General features: G+C 39.4%; 1 protein-coding gene across 2 annotated transcripts in view; it reads right to left on the bottom strand.

Annotated features, from left to right (window-relative positions):
• CDH8 (cadherin 8) overlaps positions 1-26,511 on the bottom strand; it is a 397,301-nt gene that overhangs the window by 237,203 nt on the left and 133,587 nt on the right. For both annotated transcript variants that reach the window (XM_032325835.1, XM_032325833.1), the window contains exon 3: positions 24,031-24,325. In XM_032325835.1, coding sequence (XP_032181726.1) covers positions 24,031-24,325 — 295 coding nt within the window. The remainder of the gene's footprint in view (positions 1-24,030; positions 24,326-26,511) is intronic.

The raw sequence follows: 26,511 nt of genomic DNA on the forward strand, positions 1-26,511 counted from the left end.
GCAAGGACTAAGAAATGTTGATCATAGAAAAAGAACCCTCTTACACATGTATTCTTTTTTTTAATAAATATTTTATTTATTTATTTGACAGAGATCACAAGTAGGCAGAAAGGCAGGCAGAGAGAGAGGAGGAAGCAGGCTCCCCACTGAGCAGAGACCCCAATGTAGGGCTCGATCCCAAGACCCTGGGATCATGACCTGAGCCGAAGGCAGAGGCTTTAACCCACTGAGCCTCCCAGGTGCCTCATTACACATGTAGTCAAGGTAAAGATGTTCTCCTCTCTCTTTAGTAAATGAATATGTGCTGACCAGCCACCAACAGCAAGTTAGCTTCAACTTTCCATTTGTGTCTGTCCCCTTGCCCCTCATTTCTGATCCAAGCATTATCCTAGATTTGGTGGAAAGCACACGGAAATTCCATCTGGCAGAGAGAAGCTGCTTCTGTGGGGCTGATAAAGAATAAGAGCTGGAACAGGCAGACTTGAGGCAAATCATAAATCTCTGAGTCTACTATACTTACCTGCTTTATTTACATGACTGTACTATCATGGAGAACCAGTGGGATCGGAGAGATGGACAAGGCTATTGCACAACAGGTGAAAATCTCACACAAACATTGAGGCATCCCCAAAGATAGTTGTAATACATATTTACATAGTCAGCATCAGTTCTCTTATATCTAAACCTCTCCCTCTGTCATTAGAATGATGTGCCATTTCAGACACCTTTTTTACTACATTTATAAAACCCACTGAAATCAAACACAATTATTTTAAGCACCACCATAAAGAAATAATTTCATCATCTTCTTAGAACAAGAGTACCCAGTGCCATATATTGCTGTTGGAACTGACAAACTCATAAAGAAGTAAATGGGAGTAATGTGGAATTCTTTTTTTTTTTTTTAAGATTTTATTTATCTATTTGACAGAGAGAGAGATCACAAGTAGGCAGAGAGGCAGGCAGAGAGAGAGAGAGAAGGGGAAGCAGGCTCCCTGCTGAGCAGAGATTCCAATGCAGGGCTCGATCCCAGGACCCTGAGATCAAGACCTGAGCCGAAGGCAGAGACTTAACCCACTGACCCACCCAGGTGCCCAGTAATGTGGAATTCTTAAAACAGAGGCTTCGTAAGCATTTGCTAAAACTCAAATCCTTTGGAACTTGAACTACCTTGAATCAGAGCCCATAATATAAATAATTTCTCGCCCCCAATTTTACCAAGGTAATACAAAATTAATGATCTCTCATGTTCCTATGAAGACTTTTCGAATCTGCACATATTTCACTATGGGTGTATATATGGAGAGTAGAATGCACTAGACAGAGAAGAGAATTCCCTTCAGGATAGAATTTATATTTCAGAGTAGAGAGACTGTGAGTCAAGCCAGCTATTTTTGTTGCTGTTCCAGACTCGACGCATTTTTCTCTTTGATTTGGAAAGAAAGCAGCATTTTCCCTCCAACTCAGACAGTATATATCACACAAATCCACACACAAACACACACACTGGAACATATAGACAGAGTGAAGGGTGAAGGAGCGCGTGTGTGTGTGAGAGACAGAACGAGAGAGTACGAGAGGGAGTGACAGAGAGAGGGAGGTGGAAGCAGAATGTGTGCAAAAAAGAGGTAAAATATTAGAGATTCTTGCTTCCTTCAAGGATTATGAGAACATTTTTTTAGACACGGCATTAACCTACAATTCATAAACAGTTAAGTTAAAAACTATGAAGAAGGGGGATTAGAATGAAGGTTTTGTCACAGTTAAAAAAAATAATTGCAGAGGCGCCTCGGTGGCTCAGTGGGTTAAGCCACTGCCTTCGGCTCGGGTCATGATCTCAGGGTCCTGAAATCGAGTCCCGCATCGGGCTCTCTGCTCAGCAGGGAGTCTGCTTCCCTCTCTCTCTCTCTCTGCCTGCCTCTCCGTCTACTTGTGATTTCTCTCTGTCAAATAAATAAATAAAATCTTTAAAAAAAAATAAAATAATTGCAAACCAAAATATGTTTTCGTGCTTTCTGTGTAGAAATCACTCTCGCAACGTGTTAGTGTGCGAGCAACCATCATGCCCTCACATAACTGACTACCTGGTCATGTATTAGAAGAATTTGGATCTTTCTTTGAATATATTTTTATGTGCATTCATGAAGGATGAAAGACTGAGCAATGAGTTTCATTTTCTACTCCTAGAAAAAAATACCCTGAAAAAGATGTTCAAAGAGCACCCCGAATAAATTATGCCCAAATGGAAGAAATACTTCGGACTTCCTCACCTGGATTTCTGTATTTATTTTTTCCTTCTTCTTTTTTTTAATTTAAGATTTATTTATTTGTCAGTGAGAAAGAGCACAAGCAAGGGGAGCAGCAGGCAGAGGGAGAAGCAGGTTCTATGTTGAGCACTGACCCCAATGAAGAACTTGATCCCAGGACCCTGGAATTGGGACGTGAGCTGAAGAAGGCAAAGGATCAACTCACTGAACTACCCAGGCGTCCCAGGATTTAGGTATTTAAAATAATTGCAAAGGCCTTAGTCTGGGGACAGCAGGAAGTGAATGAACCCATACCTACCTTAAAAGCAGCCGTTATTCTGCTAAATACACACACACACACACACACACACACACACACACACACACTATATATATATGTATATATATATATACATATATAGACCTATATATTTAACATACAACATTGTACTCCAGTGGGGCATACAGAATGTTTTAGTTAGATTAGGGGGTTTGTGGTAAGACTGTAAAGAATAAAATCCCAAACTCACTGCATATTTGCTGTAAGACTCTTAGCCAATTGCTGTATTGTCTTTACTTGATACAAAAAAAAAAAAAAAGTGCCTCATAGATGTGTGTGCATGTCAAATCAGGTGAAACTGCCTAGAGTAGTGTCGGTCTTCAGCAGCAGTAATGATAAGGATATTGATAACAATGACGTCCACACCACAGATTCACTGAGCACCCAGTGTGTTTAAGACACGAGCCCAGGAATTTTGTAGGTGATACTCTTATTTCTTAACAAACAGTTACTGAAGGTCTCCCAAGTGTCATTACTCCACATACATTAGTTTTCTAATGAAGAGTGAAAGAATATCATTTTAAAAATGACAGACTGGGGGTGCCTGGGTGGCTCAGTGGGTTAAAGCCTCTGCCTTCAGTTCAGGTCATGATCTCAGGATCCTGGGATCGAGTCCCGCATCAGGCTCTCTGCTTAGCGGGAAGCCTGCTTCCTCCTCTCTCTCTGCCTGCTTGTGATCTCTGTCTGTCAAATAAATAAATAAAATCTTAAAAACAAAAATTACAAACTGGATGTGCAGAGAAGAGAAAGAATACATCCAAATCTGCATGTTTCATGAGCGGTCTCCCAGATCAACCACCTTCTCTCCAGAGTTCTCATGTCCCCTGCCCCCCTCATTTGAATCTCTAGGTAGCATCTCGTGTTGTACATTAAATCCTATTTGATAAGAGGCTATCTTAGTTGCCATCTGAAGATTTTGATCCCTTATACGTGAATAAGATTAATATATTCACCTCCATGTCCTGCCTGAGTTCCTAAAGCCAGGGAAAAATAAAAGATGACAGAGTGTCTCTTATATTTCATTGTCTAAATCCCACACAAATGAGTTTCCTCGATAGTAGACTGTTAAATCATTATTCCCCAGCTCTCCACAATACCCTTACCTCCAATGACCAGAAACCAAAAGAAAGTAATAAATCGGGACACCTGGGTGGCTCAGTGGTTTACGTGTCCCACTCCTGATCTAGGCTCAGGTCGTGATCTCGAGGTTGTGATCTCGAGGTTGTGAGACAGAGCCCTGTCTCAGGCTCCACACTCAGCAGCGAGTCTGCTTGGATTCTCTCCCTCTCTCTCTCTGCCCCCTCCCCCCCACGCACACACTCTCTCTCCCTCTAAAATAAATAAATCTGAAAGTAAAAAAGAAAAAGAAAATAATAAATAAACTTCATTTATATTGAATCACTAAGGGAAAGAATGTTACAGTTTAAGATGGATTTCTTTTAAATAGGAGGGAGAAGGGGCGCGTGGGTGGCTCAGTGGGTTAAAGCCTCTGCCTTCAGCTCAGGGCACGATCCCAGGGTCCTAGGATCAAGCCCCGCCTGGGGAAATCTCTGCTCAGCAGGGAGCCTGCTTCCCTCTCTGTCTCTGCCTCCCTCTTCGCCTACTTCTGATCTCTGTCTGCAAATAAATAAATAAAAGCTTAAAAAAAATAGGAGAGAGAAACTTGAATAGCAAAAGAAAAACCAATGAAGGAGGCCATGAGCATCCTCTCTTTTAAACAGAAAGCACTTTCCTCACTTCTATATCAGTTTGGTTTATACAGGAAGATCGAAGACACAGTATCATGTGAAAGAAATTCCCTCTTTGTCACATTTCAAGATCAACTGCCTTGTCACTCTGAGAGGCACTACAGATCTTGATAACATTCCAATACCAAAATGCCTCATGTTTCTCGAAGATACAGGATTCCTAGAGTGCTATCAGTTGTAACAGCTCCTTACCTTCTCAGGAACATACTGTGTCTGGTCCTTATTGAGCCTGTCCCAGACTCGTCCACTACATCTCTTAGCTCCACAGACCAGGACAACACATCTCTCTGTCACCCTTGACCTCCGTGCAGGAAGGTCTTTGGTCTGTTTCCCTAATTGCAATTGAAATATTCAGAGAGAACATTGCTTCTCATTTTGGTCCTATCTTCCTTTTTCGGCTTAATACATATTTTCTGAGATACCTGTGTTTAAGTCTTGCTAGGCACAGGAAGATAACAGTGAACTTAGAAACAAAGGCTCCATCTTATGATTAACACAGATAACTACACAAGTAATTAATAAATTATAATTGAATGAAAGAAAAGACAGAATGGTAGGAAGTCTTTAACACGCTTGGAGGAAGTGAGGATTATGTGAAACTGAAAGACAGACCCTCCTAGGCAAAATCAAGGTTGTGTGTGGAGACTCTGAGGCCATCACACATGAGGGACAAAAACTAGGCTATAAGGCAGAGTCAACAGCTCAAAAACATGGGGATGTAGGCAGAGTAAAATTGTGCTGAGCATTATCAGTTTATGTTATAAACTTTTATTTTAAAGATTTTATTTATTATTTATTTGACAGAGAGAGATCACAAGTAGGCAAAGAGGCAGGCAGAGAGAGAGAGGAGGAAGCAGGCTCTCTGCTGAGCAGAGAGCCCGATGCGGGACTCGATCCCAGGACCCTGAGATCATGACCTGAGCCGAAGGCAGAGGCTTAACCCACTGAGCCACCCAAGCGCCCTGTGTTATAAACTTTGAACTAGCTCTACAGTGCAATGGAGAAACACTGAAGCTTAGTAAGCAGGAATATGTCACAATCAGAGAATGCATTCGCAGTCACAGAATAGTGAATGCAGACAAGCAAGCAGTATGGAAGCCAGACAGAAGTCTGAGTGATATATAATAGTTCCTTGGACTAGGATGGTGAGAGAAGATGCAAGAGTGGAAAAGTAGAAGGTGACCTTTCTTCACTGTAAAAATGGTTAAAATCCACCCACATTTATTTCTAAGAGCAGTGGGAGGACACACAAGGGTATGTGGTAAGGGATGGCTATGCTCAAAGCCCTGTTTTAGAAATAATCACTCTTCTACCGTAGAACCACAGAGGAGGAGATCAATAACAAATAGCACCTGTGATTTCCTTCTCACCAATAAAATACAGCGAAGGTGATGGGCGCAGAGGAAGATGATGTTACAAGAGACTGTAACCGCTGTTATGCCAGAGACTCTCTTGCTGACTATGAAGAAGGAAGTTGCCACGCTCTGCTCTGAACTGCCACATGGGAAGGCCATGCAGCCAGGAGAGGAGGATGGTCACTGGATAGGAAAGAAACTGAGACCCTCAAGGATCTCATCACTGCCAATAACCAACCATGAGACCTTGGAATTGGGATGCTTGCCCAGTTGAGCCTCAGATGAGATCTCAGACCTGGCTGAAACATTGAATGCAACTCTATAAGGTTCTAAAAGGACTTTTGGATCTCCCACATGGATCCTGACTCACAGGCTATATGAGATAATAAGTTACCACTGTTAAAAGCCCATTAAGTTAGTTTTGAATGTGCTGGTCGTTAAAAATGCCCCTCAATCCCATATATCCATGTCACATGGGCAGTTTCAGTTACAGGCCTGGAACTCAGCAGAAAACTTAGAAATTAGATGTCAAAAATTCTTTTATGGGTAGGAAGCATCACAGAAACGGTGAAGATATGGCCTGCAAAAAAGGTAATAGAATAATTATTTAAACAAATAAACTAGCTTAATTCTCAAAATATAACCTAAACCATAAATATGGAAGAAGACTCAACTTTAGGGATGCTGATCTCAGAGAATTCAGGAGCATGTTGACTTAGAAGGCCAATCAGGGTGACTATCATAACATGGAATTATGCCTCAGAGCTTGGGCCAACTGACACTTGCTACATGCCAATAAGACTATTTTATCCTTCATATGATTTTTCCTTCTTAAATCCCATTTTAAAGAAAAAGAATCCAGAGTCAGAGAGGAAATTTCCCTTCCCATGGTCATCTAGTGGTTAGGAGAAGATCCACAATTCAAACACCGTCTGGCTTCAAAGCCTGAGCATTTACCTTTGAACATTTCAAGGAAGCATTCCATCAGACACAGGGAAGCACATTTTTATATTCTTTAAGCACACCTAAGCCTAACCTTGAATCCGACATATCTAAGCAGTCCCCACCCAGCTCAAATTGGCTTCTATGGTATCAGAAGTTCTGTAGACCTTAAAGAGCTATGGATACATCTAAAGAATCAGGCAAATCTTAAAGTTAATCAGGAATGTCTTTTCTGTTCAAAGCAAAGTGCCAAGTCTAATGTGTTAGAACGAGGACGTCCCTTCAAAATCTAACATGACTCTTGTCTCTGAGGTGGGGGATAAGGCAGCTTCAAAACGACCTTTTTCACTATTGCTGACAGCACAGCAATAGCTCACTTTTATCATGATATCTTGAAATATCTTCTGATCGGGTGTGTTTTACTTGACGGTTATAAGGTAAAAGATCCCACCAAATATTTAAAACAATCACATACTTTAAATTCATCCAGGGGCTTGCTCACTGAGTGCAATATTAATGGCTTGTAGGCACTGGATTTTTTAGGCCTACGAATGCAGACATGATGCTAAAATGTTTTCCATTTTGTAGGAATGGATATTTCAGCAGAGCCTACAAGTCCTACCAGCCCAGACTCTAACCTACTCTGAGCAGATGATATCATGTGCCTATTTCTCATCAGGTCCAAAGATCTTAAGAAATGGCTGCAGCTCCTCTGAGTCACAAGCCAACATGAAATTTTAGTGGATACCCTACCATGCAAATCTCAGGCGAACAAAAAATTCCTGCTAATCTCTCCTAACATCTCTGGGTCCTCCTCCTCCATGGTTTCGCTATGAAACTCCTTCCACTCATCTTTGGCAAGCCTTCAGAGAAAGCAGGTTACCTTCCCTGCCAAATTAGGTGCCCCTTGAAGGCAGGCATGGTTAAGAGAGAACATTTATCATATATGTCCTTGGTTTGGCATATATCAAAATGTGCACATGCATTTTTGCATGACACGTTGCTCTCCAAAATATGAGGAGCATTCCAGCAGGGCACTCTAAGTATGCAAGGAATCAGCATTAATTAATTTCAAATCCACAGTGACAGATGTACATCCTTGCATTCTCCTTTTATGCTGATGGATATCTCAGTTTTATGCTAGTATGCATTTGACAGCTTTCGGATATTTGCAAATATCCCTCTATATACCAAGGAGCAAGAAGGCTTAGAAATAAAAGCCTTTGGGGGCACCTGGGTGGCTCAGTGGGTTAAAGCCTCTGCCTTCGGCTTGGGTCATGATCCCAGAATCCTGGGATCGAGTCCCGCATCTGGCTCTCTGCTCAGCAGGGAGCCTGCTTCCCTCCCGCTCTCTCTGCCTGCCTCTCTGCCTACTTGTGATCTGTCAAGTAAATAAATAAAAATCCTTAAAAAAAAAAGATATAAAAGCCTTTGGCAGGCAACAATGTCTATACAATAGCTACTGACTTTAATATATTTACATATAGCTTATGTTGTAGCTACCTAATATTAGGCATCTATTTCATTATATCTATCTAGTATTATATTTATCTAGCATTTATGTCACATGATATAGTGGAAAGAATGTTTCCTTTTTATTTATTTTTTTAAGGTTTTGTTTATTTACTTAGAGAGAGAGTGACAGAGAGAGCATGAGAGGGGAGAGGGTCAGAGGGAGAAGCAGACTCCCTGGTGAGCAGAGAGCCCGAGGCGGGACTCGATCCTGGGACTCTAGGATCGTGACTTGATCCGAAGGCAGTCGCTTAACCAACAGAGCCACCCAGGTGCCCCAAGAAAGTTTCCTTTTTAAATGATAATTTATATCAATAAATAAAATTATAATACTTTTCTCTAACATGACATGTTCCATGTAGGTGAATATAATATTTGATACAGGCGAATTTCAAAGGACTAAAGGCAAGCTTGGTGCTCTAATGAAACTACCAACGATGTGCAACCCGGCCTGCTAACTCCAGAGAGTGAACTCTTACCACTTGTTCTTAATATCTGCACTCAGTTTGATTGCTGTGACTTCACAGTCTATAAATGAAGGCACTCGATAAACGTTTGTTAAATGCATCTGATGATAACATTAGAGAAAATAGAGAAATGGGGGTGAGTTTTTTTAAAAAAAAAGAACAGAATGTCCATTCCCCCCCACTCCCTTTGGGATAAGATAGTTTTAAAGATTTATTTATTTTTATTTTTATTTTTCTTAAGTAATCTCCATACCCAACATGGGGCTCAAAGCCACGACTCCAAGATCAGGAGTTGCCTGTTCCACTAAATGAACCAGCCAGGTACCCCTGGGATAAAGGTAGTTTTACTAAATAAATTCCTTTTGGAAATAAGTGAAATCTGTTTCAGGCACTTGAGAGACCTCTTCTTTGTCCTAGAGATGCAGACTAAACCAACTCTGGTCCTGATATGGAAATTCCCCCTTGGCTGCCTTGAGCGGGGTACATAACAAAAGGAGACCCAAAATAACATATCTAAAGGTACAGTTACCTTCTAACACCAGAATAAAAATAGAAAAGAGAAGGGGGAGAGGAATCAACAGGATAAATGAATATAAAAATCAATATATTTACTGACTCATTCATGTAGCTTATAAATTTGGTAGAACTGGTTTTAAGCCCATATTGAAAGAAAGAAACCAGACACAAAATCAAGTGTATGAGTCCACCTATATAAAGTACAAAAGAGGCAAAGTGCTATAATTTTAGAAGTGAGGATACTGGTTGCTCTTATGGGCACAGTGACAGAAAGAAGCCGAAGTATGAATTCTGCAAGGCAAGTATTATTCCAATTTTTTAACGGGGGTGCTAATGACATGAATCTGTTCAGCTTGCGAGCATGTGCTCTTATGACATATGCAGTTTACTCTGCGGATATTACACCTTAATGCATAATTTAAAAATACATACCAGGGACAAGAGAAGGTGAGAATGTGCAAAGGCCTAATAGGAACAAGAACTGTTGTCCATGCTTATAAGCATTCTGACTTACCGATGCCCTTAGTGCAGAGTGAAGCAGGGGAGACCGTGCTGGATTCACAGCACAGGGTCTTACTTTTCTTGCTGGGCGGTTCCCCCTACACGGCGCTCACAGGGCACCTGCACAACATTTCCTGGAGCAGTTGGACACTGCAAGAATGAGTCCTAAGATGGATCCTGGCACTTCTTTCATTCAGTTTTAACATTGTAACTTGTTACATATACATAGATGTGCGGGGACTGTTTAATATTATTTCATCGTCACCTAATGGTATCAGCAGCCCTAATAATTACACAGGAATAACAATACGGAAAAAAAAAAAAAAAAGGATCCTGGGGTGATTAACATTATTCAGATGATTCTGTCAAGGTGAGAAAAAGGACAACAAAGTCATACTGGGGAATGAATTTTGTCCTTTGTTTTCAGTCTTGATCATCCCGTGTTTCTTTAATAGTAATTTTCAAAAGAACAAAGCACAGAAGACTGTAGGTTATCTTACATCCATTAATAGGATCTGTGAATATAAATGGATGGAAAAGTGACATTGAGCTTGACATCAAGAGTCTTTTATCATACTGAACGGAAACAATTCCTTCTCTCTAGGAGAAGGAGATGCACGATCCTTTCAAAAGCCTGGCAGAAGGGATAGCCCATCCCCAATTCGGGTTTAAACGTTCCCAAGAATATAACATTTCAGTTCATTATTTCTACATGGACAGCAGTTGATGCCAGGTAAAGACAAAACTTCCTCTTTTATTATATTATTGAAGATAAGCACTATGTATGACTCATACCATGCCTTGTGCTGAAGAGCCAAGTTCTTTCAAAGGGGAAGACACAAGAGCGATGGTCTATTCTCTAGGTCTATATAATGAAAAAAAAAAAAACAGCGTATCATTTGGGTGGGCATAAATATTTATTATCTCTTGGCACTATTTACATATCCAGGACAAAAAATGCTTCTGTATCCTTCCAATTACTTCTTTTCATAGGCAAAAACAGCCTGCAAAGGACAATTTTCTACTTCTTAAGAGACAATTGATTTTAAGAAACATTATTATGACCCTCCCATTTTGGGGGTGTCATGGATGGATGGATGGAATATCATGGAAGCCAGAGATGGGAACTGTCAAAGGTTCAGTATGTTTCTACAACTAGGGACTAAGGAATCCAATGAGAAGTTTCACAGTCTCTTGCTTTGTTACCAGTTTCATGTACTTCCCTGCACTGTGAAGTGTAGCTTTTCCATTTCTCTAAATATACCATGAAAAGATGACGTCTGCCTCATGGTTTCACCTATCTCTATGTTGAGTTACTGGGAAAGATAGTACTTCCACACCTTCTCTGTCTTCATGGCAAATACCTGGGGTTGAGACTAATTGAATTAGATCTGATCAAATGTCTACCTATGTTCCAGAATGGAAACAACCTTATATAAACTGACTGCTAATTATCCATACTGTCACTGGGGAGATGGACAGTTAGTTGAGAATAAATAAAACACAGTTAGGCATACACTCAGGGTGTTCACTGCCGCCTTGACAGAGGTATGGTCTCTAAAGGGGGTTACTGACTATAAGGTACTCATTCCTTTTTCTGCACAAGTTTTCAAAAGCAAGAATAGGCAGAGTAAGGCTGTTAGTGGCAAGCTAGGGAACAGTGCCCATGAACACAATGCTGAAGAACAGAATCAGGGGTCTCATTTTGAACAGACCAAAGGAAAGATAAGAAATTCTGTTAGGTAGCTTTTCCCAAAGGTCTGACAGCGTTTTAAGATAGTTCCTGCTTATAATGTGATCCCTGGAACTCATTCAAGTCCTTAAGCTCATCTGTATATTAACTGATTGCTTTCTGTTCTAGCTTGTCTACCATTGTTCTGTCTGATGACCAAAGAGGAATATCTTTATAGTGTTTTATAGATTATAGATAGGGCTTTGTGGTATTTTGGCAAAACCAATTAGAATTTCTTTCAAAATTAAATATGAGCTTACCATATGATCAAGCAGTCACACTCATAGATATTTATCCAACTGAATTGAAAACTTACTTCTAAACAAAAGCCTGTATCTGAATACTTATAACAGCTTTATTTGTAATCATGCAGAACTGGAAACAATCAAAATATCCTTCAATAAGTAAATGGGTACACAAATTATGGCAATCCATACGAGAAAATCCTACCTCGTGATGAAAAGGAATGGACTCTTAAGCCATGCAAAAACGTGGATGAATCGTAAATGCACATTACTAAAGGAAAGGTCTACAAACTATATTATTCCTTTACATGATATTTTAGGAAAGATGAAATTATAGAGTCAATGAACAGATCGGTGACTGCTGGGACGTAAGGAAATGAAGAAGTTTAATAGGTAAAACTCCACGGATATTTTTAAGGTACTAAAGCTATTCTGTATGATACTGTAATGATGGACTCATGGCACAATGTACTTGTTAAAATCATTAGACTTCATAGCACAGTAAGTGAATCTCAATATATGCAAATTTTTGCTTAAAATTAGGATGTCTGCGGGGTGCCTGGGTGGCTCAGTGGGTTAAAGCCTCTGCCTTCGGCTCAGGTCATGATCTCAGGGTCCTGGGATCGAGCCCCGCATGGGCTCTCTGCTCAGCAGGGAGCCTGCTTCCTCCTCTCTCTCTGCCTGCCTCTCTGCCTACTTGTGATCTGTCTGTCAAATAAATAAATACAATCTTTAAAAAAAAAATTAGGATGACCACATTTCCCAGGATAAAATGCAAAACCTTTGACAAAATAATACAACTATACTGTATACATACTTTGAAACTTACTGAATGTAGTAGGGGGGAAGGAGCAGACCTAAGTGTGTGTGTGTGTGTGTATGTGTGTGTGCGTGTGTGTGTGTATAAGTACACTATAAACACACACACCCTAACACACTAACATACTAATATTCTAATACATAGATGAGTATACTATTAGTATATACTCTAAGATACTACTCATGTATATTTGTGCAATATGTATGTATATATATATGTGTGTTTTAGTGTATAAATTAGTGTATCCACATTTATTTGTCCTCCCTGTACCAGCTGAGAGGGCCTAGAAGCAAAGGCAACCTAGAAGTAACACTCCTCTTGGTTTCTGAGACCTCAACAAAAGGAACCAGGACTCCTTGGAGAAATAGTTAATTCTAGAATTACAGTGATAATTATATAAGATAAGCCTGGAACACCATGAAGTTCAAGAAAGTAAGAAAGTAAATAAGTGCTAAAATCCGAACCAAAATACTGATGATGAGGAGGAAGAGGATGAGGTTGGATGGATGGATGGGTTAATGGAAGGATGGGTGGATGGGCGGATGGATGGATGGGTGGATGGGTGGGTGGATGGATGGATGGATGGATGGATGGATAGATGGATGGGTGGATGGATGGATGGATGGATGGATGGGTGGATGGATGGATGGGTGGGTGGATGGATGGATGGATGGATGGGTGGGTGGATGGGTGGATGGGTGGATGGGTGGATGGATGGATGGGTGGATGGATGGATGGATGGATGGATGGATGGATGGGTGGATGGGTGGATGGGTGGGTAGATGGATGGATGGATGGGTGGATGGGTTGATGGGTGGATGGGTAGATGGGTGGATGGATGGGTGGATGGGTGGATGGGTGGATGGATGGGTGGAAGGATGGATGGGTGGATGGATGGATGGATGAGTGGATGGATGAATGGATGGATGGGTGGAAGGATGGATGGATGTGTGGATGGATGGATGGGTGGATGGGTGGATGGGTGGATGGATGGGTGGATGGGTGGATGGGTGGATGGATGGATGGGTGGGTAGATGGATGGATGGATGGGTGGATGGGTGGATGAGTGGATGGATGGATGGATGGGTGGATGGATGGATGGGTGGATGGATGGATGGATGGGTGGATGGGTGGATGGGTGGATGGATGGGTGGATGGGTGGTGGGTGGGTGGATGGATGGATGGGTGGATGGGTGGATGGGTGGATGGGTGGATGGGTGGGTAGATGGATGGAAGGGTGGGTGGGTGGATGGGTGGGTGGATGGGTGGATGGGTGGATGGGTGGGTGGATGGGTGGATGGGTGGATGGGTGGATGGGTGGATGGGTGGGTAGATGGATGGATGAGTGGGTGGATGGGTGGAAGGGTGGGTGGGTGGATGGGTGGGTGGATGGGTGGATGGGTGGATGGGTGGATGGATGGATGGGTGGATGGGTGGATGGGTGGATGGATGGGTGGAAAGATGGATGGGTGGGTGGATGGGTGGATGGATGGGTGGATGGGTGGTGGGTGGGTGGATGGATGGATGGATGGGTGGATGGACTGATGGATGGATGGGTGGATGGGTGGATGGGTGGATGGATGGATGGGTGGATGGGTGGATGGGTGGATGGATGGGTGGAAGGATGGATGGGTGGGTGGATGGATGGATGGGTGGATGGATGGATGGATGGGTGGAAGGATGGATGGATGGGTGGATGGATGGATGGATGGATGGGTGGATGGACGGATGGATGGATGGGTGGATGGGTGGATGGATAGGTGGATGGGTGGATGGACGGATGGATGGATGGGTGGGTGGATGGGTGGATGGGTGGATGGGTGGATGGATGGGTGGATGGACGGATGGATGGATGGGTGGGTGGATGGGTGGATGGGTGGATGGGTGGATGGATGGATGGATGGATGGGTGGATGGGTGGATGTATGGATGTCAAAGGAACCCAGGAGACAACTAAAAGGTCTCCTAGTTGACAAAGCTGAAAAAATAAGTTGGGCAAGAAAGTAAAACTGCATTGGATTATAAACCAAAGTGTAAAATAAATAACCCTTGAGTATATATTGATTAAATGAAAGAGAGAAAGAAAAAAGAAAGAAAGAAAGAAAAGAGGCACCTGGGTGGTTCAGTGGGTTAAGCCTCTACCTTCGGCTTGGGTCATGATCCCAAAGTCCTGGGATCAAGCCTCACATCGGGCTCTCTGCTCAGCGGGGAGCCTGCTTTCCCCTTCTCTCTCTGCCTGCCTCTCTACTTGTGATCTCTGTCTGTCAAATGAATAAATAAAATATTTTAAAAAAATAAATAAAAAATATTAAAAAAAGAAAGAAAGAAAGAAGACAAATGCCCTGTGTATGAGAAATACACATGAGTAGAGTCATTATGCGGTGTGCAGGGGAAAGCATAACTTCCCACTCCTTAAATACATGCTGCACATTGAGACTTTTTTCTAAAGGGTACAATGTGGAAAGGAGGGGAAAACTAACTTTACAGTAGGCACCCTGATCAAGTAATACCTCAGCCAGGTGACTAAGCTTAGCATGAAGAGGAATAAATCCTATTGATAGTAGGTTCTCTTGATACCATGTGAAGAAAACAGCACTTTCACTTCTGCGGTCTTTCTCTCCAAACCCACTCTATCCTTCTCCCACCCCAAATGTAGTTCTTGAACTCAGATGACTCTTGTGGCTTGCAAAGATTCATAATTGCTAGATAATGATGAGAACCAAAAAATCTGACAGGATTATAAAGGGAAGACTCCTTGATGTCATGCTCACTGACAAAAAGAAAATGAATAAAATCATCTTAAACAGTGGCACAAATATGGTTATACAGATTTTAACTCTTCAAATCCAGACACAGGGGATGAAAACTTGTTTTCTTGCAACAGGCAACATCTCTGAAATGATCAGTATATTCTCATCTCCGGTCTCATATGTAACTATTTTTTATCTTGTTTTATATCTAATTATATATCAAGTACCCACACACATACATACACACTTTTATCTCTTTTTGCATTCAGTCTACATTATACAAATCTAAATAGCCTTATCCTTTACTTCTTTTAACAGCTCTACCATATTTTATGTATAACTCTATGTGCTGATCTATATATGTAGCTATCCTGCCATACAAATTTCACTGTTTTTCTCTCTGTGAAGCTATTGGTAAGGAGAATAGGAAAAAAACAACACATATCTCATAAAAGTGTGATTGCTAATCAGCCAAGGAATAAAGGCCATTTGGCCTAAAAAAAAAAAAAATCAAATGGTAATTTTTAAAGTCCAGTAAATCCAGGAAATACTATTATTAAACCCATCGCTACAAATATCGAAGTTAAATAATATTCATACCTGCATAGAGACACTAAGGAATCCCCAGGACCAGCTCCAAGAGGCAAGGCTCTGAGAAGAGCATGCTGACACCAAAAATAGATTGACAGAGGTGTCCTACATTCATTTTCGGCCAAGACTTCAGAATTTCACAAATGCGTGTTTCGGAGCTGTCCTGACATGTAGCTGCTTCATTTCTCTAACAGGCAAATGTGGGCAAAGGCCGAACTCGATAAGCTTTTGCTCTATGGTCCCTTTTAATTCATGATTTCCTATAATGTCAATGTAACAACAACAACAAAAAAAAAACCTCATCAAACGGTGGGTGTTGATGCTAATTCACAGAGCTCTGGACACAAGCATGGCTTGAATAACTTATGGAGGATTTGCCCTTTTGCCTCTGGAATCAATAAATATGTTGAGTCCTAAAATATTAATTCTCATACGAGAGCAATGAGACAAGGAAGACAACAAACAGGATCATCAGATTATCTGGGTTTAACCCTACCTTGGTTTCTCAACCCTTGACCTAGAATACAAAGTTTTTTTGAAGTATTTTAAATTTCCTTATGATAAGTTCAGACTTACTGATTGAAGAATATTTCAGTATTTCCAATATGTATCCCCAATGAAGGTTAGCTTCTTTATGCAAAACAGAAACTACACAATCCTCACGTCATCTTAGAGTTTTGGAACCACAGCTGTTACAGGCATTTATATCAGGTAGAGAGCAGCTGGATTTCTTTTGAGAGTATTTATTTCAATCCCCATGATTTCTCACCCATGTTTTCCTAAAGAATTTCAGTTTTGTTCATCACTCTGAATCAAACAAGACAAAAAAATATAATCAAATCCATCAAGATACGTATTTCCACCTTATTCGGCATCTTTTCTTTAAAATAGAGATATGGTACCAATTTTTTTTTTAAATCTCGCCAAGAGAAAGAAAGAAATCTATGACCTCTAAATTATAAGAAAGGAGAATCTGAGGTTTGAGACTGTTTTTAGTATGAACATTCTTTGATCTTTGAAGCTTATGTGACAAAAATTTTCTTCAATAATAAAAAATATATGAAAATGAATCTCTCTTACTTTGGGATCTTCTTTATGGGTGACTGAAATGAGTACTGGGCAATGACAAGAATAACAAGTTAATCCATGTAAGCTACAGTCATCATAATTTTTAATTCACTCTTCAGAAATTGCAAATTTGACTGTTGAGCTACCTGCTAAACTAACATGTGGCCTTGCATAGAATCAAAAATATCTTCTCATCAGACATGCCTTTGTAAAGCTTTTGTAGTGTAAAACTATGTTAGTGCTGCAACATATTTATAAAAAAAATAGTTCCTGGGATCATATAAAAGCATAATTTATCAAATTATGATATATTAATACTTTGAAGACTCGGAAGCACAAAAAGTATTTCTTTTTCTTTAATTCAGTGTTTATCAATTGAATTTGTTTTTCCTTTTCATAAACTTATTTTGCATATAGATTGGAAAATGTTGCCACAGGTCTATTATACCATAAGAAACAATCGAGGTATATAGGAGAATAAAAGTAAGGAGTATTATACGGTATCCTGCCTCCATTCCTATCTGTGTGCCAACTGCACAATTTAGTACAAAAGCCATTACGTGTGGGTAGGTGAGAAGAATCTGTGTAAGGGGAGGGAGATGGAGGGAGAATACAACAGTAGGTAAACATCTGTGTGAGAGAAAGGGGGCTAAGCGGCAGAGTAAATGGAAATCCTGTTTTACAGGATGTGAAGGGTGACCCAAATAATAAATATACTGAGGATAGAGAAACTCGGGTTTCCTATTGTTGGAGGAAAAAAAACCATATATATATATATATACACACACACACACACAGACACACACACACACACACACATACATACATACATAAAAGGAACCCTCTGGTGTCGCTTTAGATTGAAGGTGAAGAGATGAACTCACGGTTTTCAAAAGATAGATAGCAGTTTAGTTTCCTTTGGCTACCATAACAAATGCTCACGAATTGGGTTGCTAAAAACAACAAGAATTTATTCTCTCACAGTTCTGGAGTCCAAAATCAAAGTGTTGACCGGCCCACGTTGCTTCTGAAGGATGTTCCCTTTGCCCCTTCCGGTTACTAGTAACTCGTGGTATTCCTTAGGGGAGCGCACCTCCAGTCTCTGTCTCCATCTAACTCCATTTAACTAAGTACATCCGCAAAGACCCTAATCTAAAGTCCTGGGCAGACAAAATTTAGCGGGAACACCATTCAACTCTGAAGAGATCGGTGTGTGTGTGTGTGTGTGTGTGTGTGTGTGTGTGTGTGTGTGTATACACATGCCCCCATTCATTACTTTATTCTGTCCACTGAGAATATTTGGGAGTAGCAACACATTTGTAGCAATAAATACAACCAATATCCTGAATCTGGCACCATAATACCAGTCGCATTTAGACGGAACCTGGTGTCTCTGTATAGTTAGCAAAGTCCATGGGACACTCAGTCAGCTGAGTATCTGAAGCAGTTGTGGCTCAGGTCATGATCTCAGGGTCCTGAGACTCAGTGCTGTGCCTGAATCCATGCTCAGTGGGGAGCCTGCTTAATCCCACTCCCTCTGCCTCTTCCCTCTGCTCATGCTGTCCTTCAGATAGCTAGCCAGATAGATAGACAGACAGATAGATGAATGAGTGAATGAATGGCAAATTTCAGGGCTGGGTCAGGGAGAGTACAAAAGAAGCCTAGAACATTTTGGCCAGTGATAAGACTATACCCAAAGGATGAAGAGGCATGTCAATAGGGCATAGAATCAACTTCAAGGGCATGTCATGGCCAAGTCTGGTATAAGTGATATTCATAACTATTATCACAGAAATCTAAAAGCCCAAACTAATATAAATAAATATGCAAGCAAATAAATGGGAAGAAAAGCAAGCTTTTCCCTAGAGAAGAATGTCAAGTAATAAATGCAGATGGAATGAGGGAATTAGTATAACCACCATGTGGCAGCTGTCATGGTAATAATTAATTCAGCCAAGAAACCTCAATGAATGCTAAAATTGGGGAAGGGGTAGTAATTTGATGAAGAATAAGATATTTACCTAGGTGCAAAGTATCTGCTGACAAAGTTGTCATTAGTTACAAAAAGAAGAAGAAGAAAAAAACTTCACAGTGGATGCATACAGTTGTGTGACACCTTAATGAAATTATTATCAAAATTATTATCACCAATAATGGAATAAATCAGAATCTTGTTCCACTTGATACAAATCAATGTGATCTGTGATAGCACTACCAAAGATGCATATTCTAGATTTAATCTCAAGGAAACATCAGACAAATCCTAACTAAGGAATTCTATAGATTAATTCTTCTATAACCTCTAAGGATAAAGGTCATAAAAGAAACAACTTAAGAATCATTCCAGATGGAAGCATTCTAGAAACAATGGTAATCCATGTGCAGTCCTGAATTTGATCTTTTTAATGTTAAAAAAAAAATTGGAGACAATTGACCAAAGTCTGTGCTTTCAAGAGCAGTGGTATATTGATATAAATTTTCTGATCATGATGGCTGTGGAAAAAAGCATTCATGTGGAAAGGACTTTCCAAGGTTTTCCATGATGATGGTGTATCAAGTCAACAACGCAATCTCAAACTGTTCAAGAAAAAATAAATTCTATGGAACTCCATTTACCCCTTTTCTCTAAGAATGAATGTTTGACTTTATTTTTTTTTTAAGACCAAGAGATATTCTCTAAGATTAAATGCATTCCAATTCAAAGATAATGAACTTAACTTTTTTTCTAATATTTTGATACATGTTTTTTGTGGAATGCTCCTTCTCCTTTTGCATTCACAACCAGGAAATCTAGAGTCAATCTCAATCACTCTCTTTAGTCTTTATCTTTATTGTATTAAGAGCCAGTGTTCACCCCATGGCTCCTAATTAATTTTATTGTTATTTGAATTTCTATGTGATATAGTGTTGTTACACTTTTCAAATGCCTAGGTGCCTATCTTGAAAATTGTGTCATACTTTACAAACTTTTCCTTTCCAAATGCCATCTTAGTTTTTGATTTAATTTGCAAAGTATGTTGACCTCAAGTGCTCTTCCACCTTGGAAAAATATTAACTATTATAAATATGCAGCAGAAGCGCAGTACTCGTATAAACAAAAGTCTCTGGAGATATTATCAAAGATTAGTACGGCATACTGGTTAAACTCATGAGAGGTAGAGCCAGATGTCTGGATTTAAATCCCAGCTCCTCCACTTAATATCTGGATTTGGATTAGCTATTATTTTCCCCATTTTTCTGATTAAAAATAATGAGATATAAGGAAGTTAATATCAGTACTGATGTTACAGGGTTGCCACAGATATTAAAAGCATTTAACACAGCTTCTGGCATATAGTACCCTTTTAATATACATTGATTATCATTAGAAAAGCCCCGAATCTCAGAGAAAACTAAAAATACCTCGTTACCTTTAAGCAACTGTGTACTCTACAACACAGTAATGCCTACCAGCTTAAGCACTATGTGGCTTCTCATTCTTTCACACTTGCCTTTGCTAATATGCCCTTTTGAATAAAACAGGGTTCATTCCAACATGCACACTTTTTGAAATATAAAGGTAAGGCTTGCTGAGAAATTTTTCATTGACTCAGCCATTCATATCAGTTTACTGAATCTTACTAGTAGAAGTAATTCACAAATGGATGGCTATAAAGAAACTAATACATGTTGGTCACTAACTCTATGCTCTGCCAAGTACTTCAAATATAATCACTGAATTTTTCCAAACGTATTTACTTAAGGAGCGATCACTGTGCACACCATACAGATAAAGTAAGGCTTATAAGGATTATGTCACTTACACAAATAGAAGGCAAATCTGCAGCCAAATAACCAGAGATTCTGTTTTCAACTCAATAAAAGTTTATTTTATCTGAACACAGGTGTAGGCATATGGCCAGGGTTAAACACCCCTCATGCCAATGCACAACGGCATTAAAAATATCTATTTTGTCTGGAACTCAGTATGTGTAGGCAAATGTGCATTAAGAAACCAACTTCAAGGGGTGCCTGGGTGGCTCAGCTATTGAGCATCTGCCTTTGGCTCGGCCCCAATCCCAGAGTCCTGGGATCAAGCCCCACATCGGGCTCTCTGTTCCGCGGGAAGCCTGCTTGTCCCTCTCTCGGCTTGTGTTCCCTCTCTCGCTGTCTCTCTGTCAAATAAATAAACAAAATCTTAAAAAAAAAAAAAAACAAAAACCAACTTCAACAATGCTAGTGTGGGATTCACAGTTAAAATCAGAGAAGCTGGGGCACCTGGGTGGCTCAGTGGGTTAAAGCCTCTGCCTTAGTCTCAGGTCATGATCCCGGGGTCCTGGGATCGAGCCCCAATATGGGCATCTCTGCTCAGCAGGGAGCCTGCTTCCCTCTCTCTCTCTCTGCCTGCCTCTCTGCCTACTTGTGATCTCTGTCTGTCAAATAAATAAATAAAATCTTCAAAAAAAAAAATCAGAGAAGCTCACATGCCACTCTTTATGTGGTATTGCTATAAAAGTGAATTCTCATCAAGTTCTGAAATTCACAGTAGAATGTAAAAGAGCTGTGTCTCCAGACTCCAAGATATTTCTAAAATAATTTGGCTGCCATTTGGGCAAATATATATGTGTGTTTTGTCTTGACAGCTTGTCAACTGGCAGACAGTTTTTGAACATCACATTCATTTCAATTTAATATTGGTAAAATTTCTCAATTAGAATTTTTATTTTTCACTTTCTGCACAATGAAATCCCTAGTCCTTGCTGGCATTCCTCAGGGCGTACAGGTGCAAGTGCTGGCATTTCTGCAGTAGCAAAGGAAGAAAAATGAAAGAACTAAGGAGGGGAGGGAACAGACAGGCTGAGAGAGAACAGTGGTAATGGGGAGAGAAAGGAGATAGTAACTGACCTTCCTCCTGATATTCACCTTCATGAGAAATGAAGGGAATAATTCACAGTTGACAATAAAATAGTGCAGCTGCCTCTGCTTCCTTTAACCAGAGAGGCTGAAGTCAAACAGAAACCAGGCACCCGATGCATAAAATCAATACAAGAGGAAAGGTCCAAAGGTAACATGGGAAATAGGTTAATAAAAATAATTTTAAAAACCACAACAACAACCAATTTTGAACACTTAGTTACTTTATGGCCTACCTTTCCTTGTATGCTCTCACACAATGAAAGCAAGATGGAAATTATTTTCTTTGCGTTGTTGCTCGGGAAAATAAGCAATAATTTAACCTCCGCGAACTTCAAAGTCAACCAGATAATAAGGGATGGAACCAGGATTCAAAACTCCATCTATCTAACTTCAAAAACCACACTTTCAAGTGTAGCACAAACCACAGGTTTTTAGAAGAGATGTCACGAGCTACACATTTTTTTTTTTTAAATAACTGTGTATGTTAGAATAGATTATTTCCTTTGCTCTTATCTTATCAAGAAAAATCTTTTAAATAGAGGGAAAATGCATATATATTTACAGGTAAATACTTATACACAGCATTAGCTAGTACTATCTTTAATATCCTTTTCTTGGCTGAACGATCTTGAAGTCTGCGAAATTTGGGGGGTTTTCTTTTTCAACATATTTATCAGGTATATGACTCATATCACATAGAAATGGAAGTGTCTGACACATTTACAATAAAGATATAGATGTGGCCATTATGATGCAGAAATCACAACGATGAGATGAAATCAACAGTTCATTGTTTACAGACAAGATAAAGTGTTCTGTTTGCACTGTAGGTATCAATAGTCCTTTAAAACATCTTAGTCTCATCTGGATTTAAAAAAAAAAAAAAAAAGATGAATTAGGGAAACTCTGTTCCCTAGATGAGTTCATCAAAGAAAAAAGGAAGAGAGGGGGAAAAAAGTTCCTGTTTGCCTGTCAGACTCTCAAGGGAGCATACACATGGAGATGTTTTTGTTCATTTGTGGGTTTCTTCTGCTAGGATGGTGAAGGCAGAAAGTTTACTGCCTGCTCCAAAGCCATAGACGTTTCCCTACAAAAAAGTGTCATTTCAACCAGCTGTAGAAGAGCAACTGGATTTTGATTAAAAACAAAAAAACAAAAACAAACAAACAAACAAAAATCTGGAATTCCTTGCAGAAGATATAGGCAAAGTGGATGGAATCTTGGCAGGAGAAATACATGGGTAAGATAAGAAGACCTGAAATCAATTCTCATTCGCTGTTGCAATGGGTATATTTACCAAAGTCATACTGCAGGTTAAAAGAAAAGAAACCAAATAAAGCCAGCCTATTTACCTGATTCTGGCCTTCAACTTATATGTCTACTTGTGTTTTTTATTTGTCTCATCATTTCCCCTGCTTCTAATTTACTAGACTTTGCCGCACAACATGTACCTTGTAGGATGTCCTAAATGCTATTTGAAACAAAGTAGGGTACATATTACATACCTAAGAATGACTCTTGTGCTCTTATATTCTGAATTTTGGATCTTGCCTCTTCTTGTCAGATAAGGAAGAGCTCTAAAACCCCTCCTCTTATAGTATAAAGTCTGGGAACAGGGGTTTTCCTAGACCAAAGCCAGGGGTTGAGGATAGATAAGCATATCCACAAAAGGAAAAAAGAAAGGGAGAAAATCGTGTTTTGAAATATACACTGCTCTGTAAAATAAAATGTACATTTCACTGCCTCAGCAGAAGTAAGAGTGAGACATCCGAGACTGCAGTGTTCTTACAAAAAGTTCAGTTACAGAAGTCTCTGGCAACTGTGATTTCCTAATTCACTCTTGACTTGACCCACCAGCTCAATCCATATCTGGCTCACTACAGATCTAGACCATTTTCTATTTCTCTATGCACTGCATCTGCATGTGAATATACACAAACAAATAATTAAACATCAAGCAAATATCAATAGGATTAGTCTGGCATGTTGGAACAAATCTTGATAAATCCATCTCAGTAACAATACTCAAACTACAAGTCTATGAGAGGAATACAAATTCAGCCTATTGAGGTACTGTCGTTGTAAGGAGAGATATTTTAATAAAACTGCTTCGTCAGTTCCTATTACTAAGGGACTAAAGCTATTGAGCTGTGGAACTTAGGCCAAAAAAGGGGATTTGGAAATGCAAATGAGAGATAAGACGGTAATAAATGTCTTTTATTCAGCAACACACCAACCCTGATGCCAGCAGCTATTTTAAAGATGACTCTTAATAGTTCAGTGAAATTGGAAGCATACTTACCCAAAATGGACATCTCTGGCACTGTAGCATGATAGGGTCCATTAAGAAACTCTGGCGCATTGTCGTTGATGTCTTGAACTTTAATAATAAATTCAGAAGGAGGCTCCAGAGGCTTGTTCGTCTCCCAGTCCACTGCCTGTGCTGTTAGAGTATACTCAGCCTTTTCCTCCCGGTCAAGTCTTTTTATAGCATGGATATCTCCTGTTATATCATTTATTTGAAATATTGTCCCAGCTCCATCACCCGATAAGATATACTTGATTTTTTTGCTCCCAGGATCCAGGTCTGTGTGCAACTAAAATGAAAAGTGGCATTGGTTACTTTGTTGCAAAGTTACTTCTTAACTACCTCCTATTTGAATATCAAGTTGGTTCTTTCTACATTCATCTTAACTTCATCAACTTTGACTAACAGTAGTTGTGCACAGAGTTTATAAACTGTATGCACATCAATCAAAAGAAAATACAATGAAATTTATATACATCATAACAATTTTTAAAAGTACTCGGAACTGTTTGGTATAAATTGACATGCATTTAGAATGATAAAAAGATCAAGAGGAAAACACAAAAATATATGTATTTTTCCCATATATTAAACATTTATTTAGTGCTCACTTTGGCAGCACATATATTAAAATCCATTTATTAAACATTTATTTAAAGTTCATCTTATCTACCTTTAACAGATCACACTCTCTGTGCGCCAAGAACTATGGGATTTGTTTCTTATATAATTCTCTTAATTTTTCCAAAAGTTGATGAGTTAAAATATTTCACATGAAACACGAGAAAAGTGAGTTTTGACAAGGTACATAATAACCCTTCCAAGGTTTGTATTTGATGGAGTCAAGCACAGTAGACCCAGAATTCAACTTAGATCTACCTATTACATTTATAAAAACAAAAATAATTCAATCTGATGCATATTAAGATCCTACATTCTCCAGGACTTTTTTTTTTTTTCTTGATTTGTATAATTCTTCTTTTTTTTTTTTTTTTTTTTTTCTTCTGGGCCAGGAACATTATTCCCATTTTACAGAGAAGAGCACTGAGGCCAGAACAAGGGACCCACGTAGACAATCAAAACTTCACAAGAGAAATACAGATTCATCTCAGGTCAAGGTGTGACCAGCTAGACTCCAACACCTGACCTTTACTGCTTCCCAGCTTGCTGACCTTTGTTCTATATTTTTCCTTAAATTCTCTTTCCAACTCATCTCTTAACTCAGGCAAAAGACCTTAGGGGCATAACATCCCACGATGGAAACCAAAATTACCACTCAAGCGATAAGAACTGCCTGGAGGAGGTTTCCGGGGATGGAGACTACCCATCCCAGTATGAACTAACCCCTGACGCACTCCTGCACAGGTGGACCACGGAGAGACCCACAGAGTGACTGACAGTTACCTTTTATGTAACTTTTACATTTATGTAACATACATGTATAGATAGATATACATGTTTCTGTAAGGTGTATGCGTGCAACCTAAGTTTCACCTCTATATCCGATGACAAGACTCCCTTTTCTAAAAATTCATCCTAACCCTAAATACAAGGAACCCATTCACCCTTGCTCAAGAAGTCACAGCTTTGGTTACTCCCTGTGGCATCCACAATAAAGTTCACTTGGGCGACAACATCACCTGGTGTAATTTTTATCTGTGACTCACCAAGGGTCAAACTCATGTTAGTTCAGTTACAAGGGCAACAAAAATGTACTCAACACCTGCTCTACCTGACACATGTTACATCTTCCTTATACTCTGTTGACTCCTGTTAAAAAACTAAAATAAAACAAAAACATACATACTCTAGTTTTCACTTTTAAAAGAAAAATTCATTGAACTATAGTTGTAAAATGGTGCTTAATGCACATATTTTCAGTATGTATGTATGTGTGTGTGTGTGTGTGTGTGCGCGCGTCCAGTTACTGCACCGTAAGATTTCAGATTTCAAATACTTGTTCCTTTAAAAAATAAAAAATCCTGTGTGGTAAGAAACTCCTAGAAACTCAAAAGACATTGTGTTCTCTTGGGATCACTTTTATTCAGAACAGGCTCTATTGCTTTCTTCACCAATTTAAATTGTATTTAGCGCTTCAATAAATGAAAAGAAAAGAATATAAAAAAGATATAAAATAGCAACAAAGAATCCAAATGCATCTAGATCTCCTACTTAACTTTTGAATATTTTAAAAAGTTAGAGCATATGATTACATCAAATATTTATTGAATCTCCAAATGTATCCCTATCATTTATTGTGTTAAATTTATTAACAAGAGCAAATATTGAAATGCCACTTTATCTTAATGAATGTGGGATTATAATTCATTAATATGATATTAATCCTAATTTATGATCATTTTAATTTATGTGCATTTTAACATTTCCATTAGCATTTTTATTAAAAAAAGAATATTTGAATAATATATCCTTCATAGAGGTTTCCATCCACATGCAAGGCAATCCTGAGACTCA

The sequence above is a fragment of the Mustela erminea genome, chromosome 19, assembly GCF_009829155.1.
Source record: "Mustela erminea isolate mMusErm1 chromosome 19, mMusErm1.Pri, whole genome shotgun sequence".
Taxonomy (NCBI): domain Eukaryota; kingdom Metazoa; phylum Chordata; class Mammalia; order Carnivora; family Mustelidae; genus Mustela; species Mustela erminea.